At 38.8% G+C, this 13473-nt stretch overlaps 1 protein-coding gene across 1 annotated transcript in view; it reads right to left on the bottom strand.

Moving 5' to 3' along the window:
* The window catches only part of cfap74 (cilia and flagella associated protein 74), a 495984-nt gene that overhangs the window by 190109 nt on the left and 292402 nt on the right, over positions 1 to 13473 (bottom strand). The window contains exon 19 of the mRNA XM_039755043.1: positions 3278 to 3411. Coding sequence (XP_039610977.1) covers positions 3278 to 3411 — 134 coding nt within the window. The remainder of the gene's footprint in view (positions 1 to 3277; positions 3412 to 13473) is intronic.

The raw sequence follows: 13473 nt of genomic DNA, 5'->3' as shown, positions 1-13473 counted from the left end.
TCAAAATGTTTTGGAAAAGGACCTGAAGTGAGCAGTTAATGTGAGGAAACACACCAACATCCCAGAGTTGAAGCTGTTCTGTACGGAGGAATGGGCTAAAATTCCTCCAAGCCGGTGTGCAGGAATGATCAAAAGTTACCGGAAACGTTTAGTTGCAGTTACTGCTGCAAAGGTTTGGGGGTTACACCAGATACTGAAAGCAAAGGTTCACATACTTTTGCCACTCACAAATATGTAATATTGGATCATTTTCCTTAATAAATAAATGGCCAAGTATAATATTTTTGTCTCATTTGTTTAACTGGTTTCTCTTTATCTACTTTTAGGACTTGAGTGAAAATCTGATGATGTTTTAGGTCATATTTATGCAGAAATACAGAAAATTCTAAAGGGTTCACAAACTTTCAAGCACAACTGTATATCGTTGCTGGGGACTTTAACCATATGGATTTAAAACCTGTGCTCCCTAAATTCCATCAGAACGTCAAGTGTGCCACCAGAGGAGGTAACACATTGGATAAAGTCTACACAAACATTAAACAGGGCTACAGGGCTACACCGCTACCACACCTGGGCCACTCTGACCATACGTCACTGTTTTTAATCCCGGCATACATTCCACTTAGGAAAACTGCCCCTAACAACACAAGGACAATTAAAACTTGGCCAGATGGAGCTTCTCAGCAGCTGCAGAACTGTTTCATTAGGATCAACTGGGACATCTTTGAACACCCAGACCTTGAAGTGTTTAGTGACAGCGTACTCTGTTATATGAAGAACTGCACAGACGCTAGTGTTTTGATCTGGACGGTGTAGCGTTGGTGAGCTCTGTAAGCCGTGCTGTTTCTTTGGAGGACAGGTGATTGGCAAGATGACTTTGTCCTGTATCTAAACGGTGCCATCTTTTGCCTTTATGCCTGGTGCAGCTGCGTTGTTCTTATATGTGAGTGGACGTTTCTTGTGAGGAGGGCTTCTGTTCTCCTTCTCCGATCTGAGTTCACCTCTGTTATAGCGCGTCTTTATTTGAAAAAAGCCATGTCTGATGAGGGCGAGCATGAACGCGACTGAGAGAATAAAACTGAATAATAAAAAACACTAACCTTTACAAGTACCATATATTTACACCATCTGTTACAGACTCAAATCAAATGTACGCTTTTATTGTATAAAGGTAACAATAAGAACAGCTCACTACTCAAAACATTTATTTTGGGAGATGTTAAGACTCAAACCCAGAACCTTCTGAATTGGAGTCAGTAGCTCTAACCAGTATACTACCCAAGAAGTGAGGACAACAAGCAACATTAACCTGATTTCTTTTTCTTCGGTTATAGTCTAGGAAAAAAAGCGCATTTGTTGTGTTATACTTGTATCTTTTGTGAAAGTGCTTATTTGATATTTGGACTTCAATCTTCAAACATTATACACTTCATGTCTACATTTTGGCATTAGTACTAAAACATGGAAAAAGCTTGTCTTTTAGGCATGTGTTCAACATTTCTGTCATCCTACACTTACACAGATCTTTGTGGACACTGAACACACGTAAAATGCATGTGCTCCGAATAACGATACATTTTTTTAGCCTAGGTACTTGACTCACTGATAAACAAGGCTTCATTTGGGAGAGGTTTTTGCAGTTTCTCCGACAAGGGGGTTGGGGGTTTAGGGGTTGTTGGGGGGGTGGGGGTATAGCAGGCTGCTTCTCCTTGGGATTATCGACACATTTACAAGACAAAAGACGCTGCATGGAAACGTGTAAGTGGATTTAAGGTGGGCCGGATTTACGAGTTTTCTCATAAGCTTTGGTAATTCTAGTGTTAATACCTTATTACCCAACAGACTGGTGACCAAACTGTCAGACATAGGACTTCCACACTCCACCTGCCTTTGGATCAAGGACTTCCTGAGTGATCTCACTCTGAGGGTTAGAGTGGGCCCCTACTTCTCCACACCCATCAGCCTCAGCACTGGCTCCCCACAGGGCTGTGTGCTGAGCCCCCTGCTCTATACCCACTACACCCATGATTGCATTCCGGCCCACCACAGTAACACCATTTTTAAGTTCGCTGACGATAACACAGTAGTAGGGCTCATCTCTGGGGGGGATGAGTCCGCCTCCAGGGATGAGGTGGAGCAGCTGAATACATGGTGTAGGAATAACAACTTGCTCCTAAATATAGCCAAGACCAAGGAGCTCATTGTGGACTTCAAGAAGGTGGCAGACAACATCCTGCTACTCATCATCAACAGGGCCTGTGTGGAGAGGAACTCAGACTTCCAATTCTTGGGAGTCACCATTAGGGAGAACTTGACCTGGGGAACACACACTGCTGAGGTAGTGATAAAGGCCCAAAACAGACTCTACTTCCTGAGGGTGCTCAGGAAGAACAACATCCCTGAGATACTGCTGGTGTCCTTTTACCGCTGCATAGTCGAGAGCATCCTGGCTTACTGTGCGTGGTTCTTCAGCTGTACAGTAGCACAGAGGAAAGAGCTGCGCAGGGTCATTAAGGTCGCCCAGCTGATAGTCGGCTGTCCTCTCCCCTCACTAGAAAAACTACATAGTTCCTGTTGTCTCAGGAAAGTCAAGAAAATTCTTCAGGGCCCATCACACCCAGGACATGCCTGCCTTCAGGCAGATGTTTCAGATCCATAAAGACTAAGAAAATTAGACTGAGAAACAGTTTCTATCCTTCAGCCATCACCATGCTGAATGCTGCTAAATGGTCAATCTGACCTAGTGCACCTTTATGTTTATAATACAATACACTCTCATGTTTACAATACAGGTCTAAGTTAACATTGGATAAGGGACAAGTGCAATATGATGTATGTAAGAGTGGAAAACATTGTGCTGCTGTTATGGACTATTTTGGTACTTATTTTATTCCCTTTTTATTTTAGTTTTAACTAGAGTAACTGTGTTTTGTTTATATTTAATTTTTTGCACTGGAAAATTGCACCTAAAATTTTGTTGTACAATGTCTCATTGCTACAATGACAATAAAGATTTTGATTTGATTTATTTATCTCAGTCTATTTCTGAATTTTTTCATAATTCTCTTATGGGAATATCAAATCTTAATCTTTACATTTCATTATTTATAAATAGCACAGAAAGAGAAAGGAAACCATAAAAAGTTAACTTAAAATTTCAAATAAATTCCAAACGTGTAGCCATTTGAATATTTTAAAAGAAGGCATATCAATGAGGACATAATACCCAACATTCTATGCTAAAAGTAAATGTAATACTTACGCAGTTTTCTATTACCTGTTAGTCAGACATTTACAAATTAAGTCAAACTTGTATTCCTTTGCTATTTCAGGACTGAATATAACATTCAAGTCAAAGGTTTCCAACGGAAGAAGGGTCCCAAATCCATCATTTGGCTGGATATCTATACACTAGAAAACAGACCAGCAAAAAAATTGACATTATTGAACATTTTACATTATAACCTGATTACAGAAAAGATAGCTTGGATTAAAACCAGAACCATGCTATACTTTATTAGTGTAAAGAGGGGCTAAGCATGGCATGCATTAGAAATGACAGGATTTTAATATGCCATGAATGTTACAAATATAGATTATTGGTTAATAAATTAAGTACAAAAAGGTGAATACATGCTTTTTATTGGGTTTGCTGATGTTGTGATTTCCTGTGATATTTTGTTATCTTTTGAGACAATGTTTGTATTCTACATAGTTTACTAACAGTGTTATTTCTCAGTGCTGCCAAATAGGATATGGCTTATTAGGCGGTGTATTCTGATAAGAAGACTCAGACTTGCTGTATTAATGAATGAGTCATATTTACTCTAACATTCGTAATGTTATGCATGAAGAAAAAAATTGTGGATTTTTAACAAATAGTGTAAACCTATAAAATTTTGAAAAATGTACAGGTTTTAAATGTTGTTGCACCAAACCAAATGTATAATATGACAGATGAAGCCTTTAAACTAAACAAAATAAATAGACTGTGGACGCTGGCCCGGACACACACAGACGGACATCATAAGCTCACCCAACCCAACTTTATTTTTGTCAATATTTACAATGCACAAACCCCAGTGCCTCTTGCACAAATTCCCCAAAGTCCAGGCCTCTCAGTCTCTGTGCCTCTCTCTTGGCTGCCTCCCGTCCTCACTCTAGCTCCGTCCTCTTCCACCCGACATCCGCCGATGACTGGAGGGAGGCGGCCCTTTAAATGGGAACCCAGATGGGCTCCAGCTGCTTCCCGGCATTCCTCCAAAGCCACGCCGCAGTGTGGCGGAAGTGCCGGCTGCGCACCCGGAAGCCGTCCGGGTGCCCCCTGTCGTCTTCCCCCCAGCACTTCCTGGTGTGGCGGAAGTGCTGGGCTCCCGGGACATTCAGGCACTGGGGCGCCGCCTGGCGGTGGCTACGGGTGCCTACAGGGCTGGGCTTCCAAGCCCTTCACCCAAAGCCTCCAACATAACCAGGACGGACGCCCCCTCGCGGTCTGGAGGAGGCACAAGCCCTCCTCCGGTCCTCCTGGGCGTCCCGGCCGGGCTCCAAGACATACACGCCAAATAAATATTATGTATTGCATTTTTCACAAAGTGTGCAATATAGTCAGTTTCTTAAATATAAGTAAAAATGGAACTGTTGTGCCTTCACCTCTGTCTGCAATAAACTTATCACCTAAGTAAAAGAACTTCCCTACATTCTTCAAAATAACTCAATTGCCAATATCTAAATATATTAGTATTCTGAATCCCTCCCATGCATTTTCTACACATAAAAGTAGCACTTGACACCTACAGACATTCCTTCATACCATTAAATTCTTCAAGTATCGACTTCTAGCAACTGACGAATTATATTCAGATGCTCCAAAGCAGCACTGGCATAGACCCACCTCTTCCACATCCCCTGCTCATAAACTAAAGCCTAGCCTTTTGGTTTCAAACTAGCTTTCCATTTCAGAAATGACTACTTTAAATCCACTTTACCTTTTGCCATCATTATAAGATCATCAGAATACAGGACATACTAAAGCAATTCTTCACACTCTTCTCTGGTTTCCACCTGCATTACTATTGTGAAAAGCAAGTCTCATAATGGAACCCTGCTGCAATCCCATCTTTGCTTTGAAACTCTTTATTATCCCCGTCTTCTGTTCTGTCCACTGTTTGTGTTTCAACATACTGTACATGGATATCACTGCAGACACTAACCATTCCACCACACCTAACTACTTCAATGTCCACCTCACCTCCTCTTTTGTCACCCTGTCAAATGGCTCTCTAGATCTACAAATACATATTTCAGTTTATTTAACCTTAGTGCTGGGCGGTATGACCAAAATTCTATATCATGGTATTTTTCAAAATTATACTGGTTTCATGGTATTCAACGGTATTTTTTTTCCCATGCACGATTGGATGTTTACCACATTTTCTACTTCAATTGCTGAAGTAGACTGGCTAAGAATAACCTATTCCACTGTCATGAGAATTGTCCAAAAAGTTTTTTAATGTGTACACAAGTATTAATACAGGTTTGCATGGCCCCATAAAGTGATAGTTTTCAAGGGGGTGGCACTAATGGAGAAGGAATCACATTGCATGACAATTGCAGTCAAAATATAGAACCTTTTTATTGAACAAATTTTGCAAATAACTTAAATTATAATTTTGACAACATATTTTCAACAATCCAAAGAGGCATTTAGACTTAGTAAAAGATCCAGAGGTGCTTGTCAAAAGTTGTACTGCACTGAACATGTCTAAGAAAAGGAATAAATAGTAAATATTTTTTGTAAACCAACTACACTTTCTGTTAATGTTAACAATCTCTGTCCACTGACATGTTAAAGTGACTTGTTAAACAACTATCTCATCATTAAACTGCATAATATTTAAACTAATAAATAATAACAATAAAATAAATAATAATGTAACTTCCAGTAATAATACTATTACTTTAAAACTTCAAGCCCAGGTGCATTACACAGTATTCACCAAATAAAAATAAAATAAAATAAAACAAGTGCAACTTGATGATGACATCTTTACCAACTGAACCATCATTTAGGCAAACTGCATTATTATGGACATTGCTTCAAGCTAAGCTATATACATAAGTAATAAAACAGCAACTTACATTTATAATGCTATTTGTGGTATAGCCCTACGGAATCGCACTAGGGCCACAGTGAAGAAAACAAAATACGGACACAGGGAAGAAAAAAAAAATTACATGTCAAGAATAAAGTCGACATGTTGACTTTATTCTCGACATTTCCACTTTAATCTCAACGCTTATGCCGAGATTAAAGTCGACATTTCTACTTTATTCTTGCCATTTATGTCAATATTAAATTCGACATTTCCACTTTATTCTCATAGTTTATTTTATAATTAAAGCAGAATGTCTTAAACTAAACTTCATCCTAAAATCAATGTTTCATTTACTAGATTTTCTCAAACCCCATCATGTTAATGTAGCACATGTGTTAAGTGTTCCCTGACCAAGTTGTTAATCACTACTTGCTTCTTAAATTGACTTCTCCTACACTAAGAGGAGGCGCAGGCAGCGATTACCGCACACAATACATTCAGTTCATGATATTCCTGCTCTCTGAAAATTTAGAATGTTAGATATATATTTGATATCACTTTCAGGATGAAATGCATTAAAGCAGGTATTAAACATGCACTGTGGTGTGGCGTTAGTGCTGCTCTCATGCAGTAAGGGGTCCCCAGGTGTACGTTCAGTGTAGAGAACTTTATAGCAGGTTCCAAAAAAAAAACTGGATGTATGAATGGGTATTGCACAGGTTTAACTTAAATATTGTGTAAATGTTGTGTTCCTGATCTGGTTGTCGGAGAAATGAACACAGAATTCAATGGAATGAATGAATTCTTCTGAGCGGGATTTCTTTATTGCATGTGTGCTGTCTCTGTTTGACATACCGAGCCCCCAGTTCCTATCCTTCCTTTTTCTTTCTCCACATACGATAAACGTCTTTGTGAAATTAAAACTAGTTGTAAACTCAGACCATGGAATGTTCAGAACTTTAAATAAAAATCTTTGTTATAAATGTTTAATTATGCCATCTTTTCAGGGTTCCCATCCCAGCAAGCATTGTGTGAGAGGCAGGAGCCTAAGCCTCCTCTTAGTGCAAGAGGAAGTCAGTTTAAGAAACATGTAGCGAACACTTAACACAAAGCATTTAATGTCCTACATAACTTATGACGGGGTTTGAGAATATCTAGTAAATTAAATATTCATTTTAAGATGAAGTTTAGCTTACGATGTTCTACTTTAATGACAAATTACGAGAATAAAGTCAACATGTCGACTTTAATCTCAACATAAACGGCGAGAATAAAGTAGAAATGTTGAGAATAAAGTCAACATGTTGGCTTTATTTTCGTCATAAGCGTCGAGATTAAAGTGGAAATGTCGAGAATAAAGACATGTTGTCACACTATTACACAGTATTGAAAAAAAAAATAAAACAAGTACAACATGGCTTGCAGTGTTATCCAGTAGTATAGAAACAGTATTCACAGATTTGAATATAATGGTCCACATCCGACCTTTTAAAACCAAAGTATCTCCAGGCAACAGACGTGACTCCTTTTTTTCAGCAAAAGTTCTTCTGTGTCATCATGTTCAACTTTATCGTCTGCTACAACTTCAGTTTCAGAATGTTCTCTGTCCATTTTCAATGTGCAATACCTCCACTAACGCATGTACTCCGTTGCATGCATTTGGAGCGGTGTAGCAGTGAAAAAGGTTCCCCCCTTAAACAGTTTCCCACTGCGCCATGTTCCGAACTTTGTTTAGGCAATTTAAACCAGTGTTGCGGTATAAGAAAAATCCATATCATAACAAAAATAAAAACGGTTTTCGGTATGAACCGGTATACCACCCAGCACTATTTTAACCTCACCAGATGCATTTTCACAAATGCCTGACAACAAAGATTTTATCTATTGTCCCATTTCCAGCCATGAAACTAAACTGCATTTCATTAATTATCACCTGAAAACTCAATATTTTCTTTAGCACTCTTTCAACTTCCTTCATTATATGTTACAAAAGCTTGATGGCTTGATGTTACCAAGACTCCAATAGATCATTCTCTCCTTTGTATACTGGAATTAGCATACTTCTTTCACACTCTTCATGAATTCCTCCTTCACATGTAATCATGTTGCATAACCCTGCTGACCATTCAATACCAGAATCCTCCAATGCTTTCATGTTTCCAATTAGGACCTCTCCATTAGTTATCTTCATCTTTTTTTTAATACTTTTGAGACTTCCTACTTTAAAATTTTTTTTAGATCATTCATTCTGTTTCCTCACAACGAAAATCATCATCCCATACATTGTACTTATTCAGCAACTACTTCATGCACTTCAAGATATTATCGATAAAGTATTTATCATCAGCATTTTTCAAGCAACTCATACCTACTACATCCTGATGTTCTTTTGCTACTTTCTTTGCAATCCTCATTTCTGCTTCTATCCTCCTTCTGCAACTCACGTGCAAACTACTTTCTCTTGACTTCCTGACCCCTGCAACTGCTTTTCTGGCACTTTGCTTTCTGTCCCTGTCATCGTCTGCATTTTCCGTAACTCCTTGTGGCATCTTCTCTTTTGCCCAAATGCCATCTTCACCTTAGCATTCCAACAACATGTTTTCTAAAGTTTTAATGGTCCTCTTGTCCAAACACAGACACATTCTACTGTTTTCAACCAGACATTTTATAACAGTTCCCAATTACCATTTTCACCTCATACTCCAGAAACCACATTTACACCTGCTACCAATGTTTCAAGAAATGTACTTCTCACACTGTCCTTTCAACTTTAGTCCCTTCAGCACCAGTACATAATTCCTCTTGCTTTTCTTCATAGCTCTGACTAAAATATCTCAGCAAAATGATGTTCTGATACACATCCTTCTCCAGAAATCCCCTTCACATTTTTCATCATGCCCCAATAACAAACCTTCCTCACTAACAAATAATCTACGATGCGCTTTATACCAACAGATTCATATGTCACCAATTTGTTTTCCTTATTAAACACAGTGTTGCACATAACCAAAACTACTGCTAAATATAAAAAAAGTAACACCTAACTTTCTACTCTCTCAAAAAATGAAGCACCGAAAAATAAACATTAAAAATTAGTCAAAGGAAGATTGTAGCAATATGGTTCTTAAAGCCCAATACTTGCAACAGATGTAATATGTGGACTCTCATCCAAGATCCTGTTGAATTTTACAACATATATGAAAACTGTATGTAGTCAACAAACCTTGCTGCAAAGGCCCGTGTACCTGAAAAGCATCCCCAGAGCCTTAATAGTTATTTATGAGACAGAAAGTCAGTATTCAGGTATGGCACAAACAAGAAATTTATAATTTTCGTAGTCACTGGAAAGACATTCACCAGATTCACTTCCTGAAAAGACTGACACCATCTACAAAACACTGCAGCTAGATTCAACAGTATTGGCTTGATACTATACAGTAATATTGTAGTAATTACAGAGTTATCGGTAAGTGAGAGTGACAGAGAGGAATATAAAATTACTATGTAAAAATCCACTAAATAAGATAGACAAGGAAGAAAAGAAGATGTAGTACTATATATCATCTGCAAAATAATATTCAGGATCATAAGATAAAGACTGAAGAACAGAATATGCCAGAATTACTCTGGTAGGAAAGAATATCTTAGAATTGGTGATTGGAGTCTCCCACAAGCCACCAAGTTCTGATATCTTAAACAATAGCATATTGTTTAATCACATAAGATGTATTTGATTTAAAGAAACTGTAGTGACTATGGGTGACTATATTTTCCAAACTGTGATTGGGCAGCTCCTTTTACAAAGAATGAAGAGCAGTTATAAGCAAATGCCACAGACTTTACCTTACCTTGAATTCAGTGAAAACTCAGAAAGGTTTGTGTATATTGGCAAGCTCTTTGAAACGCATTGAAGTCAATGAGCCTAGAGAAACTGAACTGATTTTGAGTGGATTATAATGGGGCAATGGCTTTTTAACACTACAATCCCTGAATCTTACAATTTTTTTCGTTGTCCCTGACCTCCTTAAATTTTCCTGACATATGCCAAGAAGCTCGTAGCTACTTATCACTGTGCTTTTGTTTTACAAATGTTTGGATTAGCAGAACGCAGCCTGCTACATATTCCCCCGTGTTCAGTCAGCAGTGGTTCCCAAACCGTGCTACCTGTGAGAAGCAGAGAGATAAAATAATTTAACAGTAGAAGGGCCACGGCGGATGCCAATTGGCATTGTGTTTTTAAATCTTTTAATTATTATTTCAGTGTGCATGTCATGCTCCTGCTACCTTTCAATTTCCCATGTAATTGCAACTCTTTTCATTTTATTTGGAAAACATGGTTGATGTGTACAGGAAAGACCCCTATAACTAACACAAGCAACACCAGTGAGCAATGATACCCAGGTGTAAATTGCTATGTCTCTTGACAAATCCCCCCCTGCTGCTGTTACCGACATTACTGAACATTGTTTCCCAGATGTGAATTACTATGTCTGTCTTCAAGATAACTACCAGATTAGCAATTAAAAAAATGTCACACTTATAACCACTTATATTGTTTTACTACATGTGTTAAAAAAATATGAAAACTGTGCTTCAGTTATTTCAGTTACATAGAAAATTATTATAAACTCACTTGAAATTGCATCGCAATGCTTTTTACATACTAAGGAATACAAAAAATGCAGCAAGCAAGAATTTCGTAGAACATGTTAAGTGACACTTAAAGGAAATGGAAATTCAAAAAAAAAAAAGGCTAAAACACAGGAAGTAAAACGTAATGGTGAGGGGCACTTATTTAGTATTAGGTGATATTATAAATGGTGCCCTTCATTGAACAGTGCTGGTGTCACTGCTCTTTTTAATATACATAAAAGGCTCCAACAAGAATATAATTAATAAGCTGGTTAAGTTTGCAAATGATACCCAACTACGTGGAAAAGCACATAATGTAGAATGAATATAAGATGTTACTGACAGACTTGAATAACACAGAGGCTTGGGCAGATTTGTACAATTTAAGTGAATGTAAAGTATTACATGTAGAAAGTAAAAATGTCAGATTTGAATAAACCATGTAAAGTCTGAAACTTGAAAGCAAATGTTACACTGTCTGTTACAGACTCAAATCAAATGTATGTTTTTATTCTAAAATAGTAAGAATAAGAGCAGATCACTTCTCAAAACGGAGTCGTCCGAGATTGAACTTGTGAATAAAAGTGCAATTGTTTTGTTATACTTGTACCTTTTGTAAAAGTGTTTATTTGATATTGGACTTCAGGCTTCACAAATTACTTGTATATGGTTCATGTCTACATTTGTCAATTATTACTAAAACATGAAAAATGTTTCTGTTTTAACGATGTGTTCACATAAATTGTTGTAGACAAGGAACACGCATGAAATGCATGTGTCCCAAATAACGATATAGTATTTACTCTGTATAAGCAAGTGACACACAGGCAAACAGACTTGAGCTGAGAAAACTATGTGCAGCGATGGGGGTATGTGATAGTAGGCTGCTTGCGGCTTATTGACACTGTGGTACCCAGCCGGGGCTGGAGCCCGGCCGGGACACCCAGGAGGACCGGAGGAGGGCTTGTGCCTCCTCCAGACCGCGAGGAGGAGTCCGCCCTGGTTATATTGGGGGCCTTGGGTAAAGGGCTTGGAAGCCCAGCCCTGTAGGGACCCGTGGCCACCGCCAGGCGGCGCCCAAGTGCCTGAATATCCCGGGAGCCCAGCACTTCCGCCACACCAGGAAATGTTGGGAGGAAGATGACAGGGGACACCCGGACGGCTTCCGGGTGCGCAGCCGGCACTTCCACCACACTGGGGCGTGGCTACGGAGGAATGCCGGGAAGGAGCTGGAGCCCATCCGGGTTCCTATTTAAGGGGCCGCCTCCCTCCAGTCATCGAAGGATGTCGGGTGGAAGTGGACAGAGCTGGAGAAAGGACTGGAGGAGGCCAGGAGAGTGGCACGGAGACTGTGAGGCCTGGACATTGGGGGGATCGGTGCAGGAGGCATTGGGGTGTGTCGTGCACGTGAACTTGAAAATATTTGTGAATAAACAGTGTGTTGGGTGAAACATCGATGTCCATCTGTGTGTGTCCGGGCCAGCGTCCACAACACATTTACAAGACAAAAGATGCTGACAGAGAGGTGCAAAGCGATTTAATGTGGGATGGATTTACGAGTTTTTCTTAGGCTTTGGTAATTCTAGTATTAACAATGTTATTAAAAGTCTCTACAAAAACATCTGAACAAATCCAAATCGCATTATTTAATATCATCTACTGTTAAATTCTGCTCTGTACTTATATTTCTATTGCACTATTATATAGTATCGATGACTACTTGTGTTCTACTCTGTGTATTGTACTATATTTACCCAATTTTTTGACACCCACTGCACACCCAACCTACCTGGAAAGGGGCCTCTCTTTAAACTGCCTTTTCCCAAGGTTAATTACAATTTTTCCCAACAAAGTTTTTTTTTGGGAGTTTTTCCTTGCTTTCCTTGAGTCAAGACTAGGGGGCTGTCAAAAGGCATTGCTTGTTAAAGCTCATTGTACAAAACACAAAAATACACTATACAAAAATAAATTGTATTGTATATTAGACATGTATTTTTCTTTTTTTTAAATTGTAGTTTTGAGAATCGTTTCAGGTAGTGCACCAGAATCTCATTATATGTGTTATTGTATATGTTTTATTTGCTTTTTCTTATCTTATATTTTTTAATGCTTACATTACTATTTTAATGGAGCTGACAAATGTCATCAGCCTTTGCAGATAGGGCTGCCACCTTTTGTAAACAAAAATAAGGAATGCCCTAGGGCAATGAAGATGGGTAGGCAAAAGTGGGATGGGTACATGAAACAGGGCTTTGGTGATAAGGTGTTTATAATCAAACCCCTAGTCCACCTCCCCTACCCTCCAAATCCCCATTGTGTTTTCCAAAAAATATTGACTATGCAAAAAGTGTTAACTACAGTCATAGACAACAGTTTTACAGCAAACATAGCTACAGAAATAATGGTGCAACAGTATCACCAACAGCAAGTGCAGATTTCAGACAAACTTTAATGTTCACAGTGAATTAACTATATTAACATTAGAATCCCTGAAGCCTACGAAAAAAAGTTGTAATGCTGGGCCACATTAAATTCCTTCGTACCTTTCTATCAGCGTCTTTGTTTTGCAAATGGGTCAAATTGGCACATGCAGCCTGCTATCCCATCCCCCCCACCGACGCAGCTGAAGTTCTCCCAGCTCAAGTCTGTTTATCTGGGTGGGAGGTGCCTGGAGTTGTAGGGTAAATAATATAGCGTTATTTAGAATACATACATTTCATGTTTGTTTCATGTCTACAACGATCTG

Source organism: Polypterus senegalus, chromosome 6, assembly GCF_016835505.1.
Source record: "Polypterus senegalus isolate Bchr_013 chromosome 6, ASM1683550v1, whole genome shotgun sequence".
NCBI lineage: Eukaryota > Metazoa > Chordata > Cladistia > Polypteriformes > Polypteridae > Polypterus > Polypterus senegalus.
Note: the sequence above shows the minus strand (reverse complement) of the source record. Positions and strands in the feature narration are given on the sequence as shown.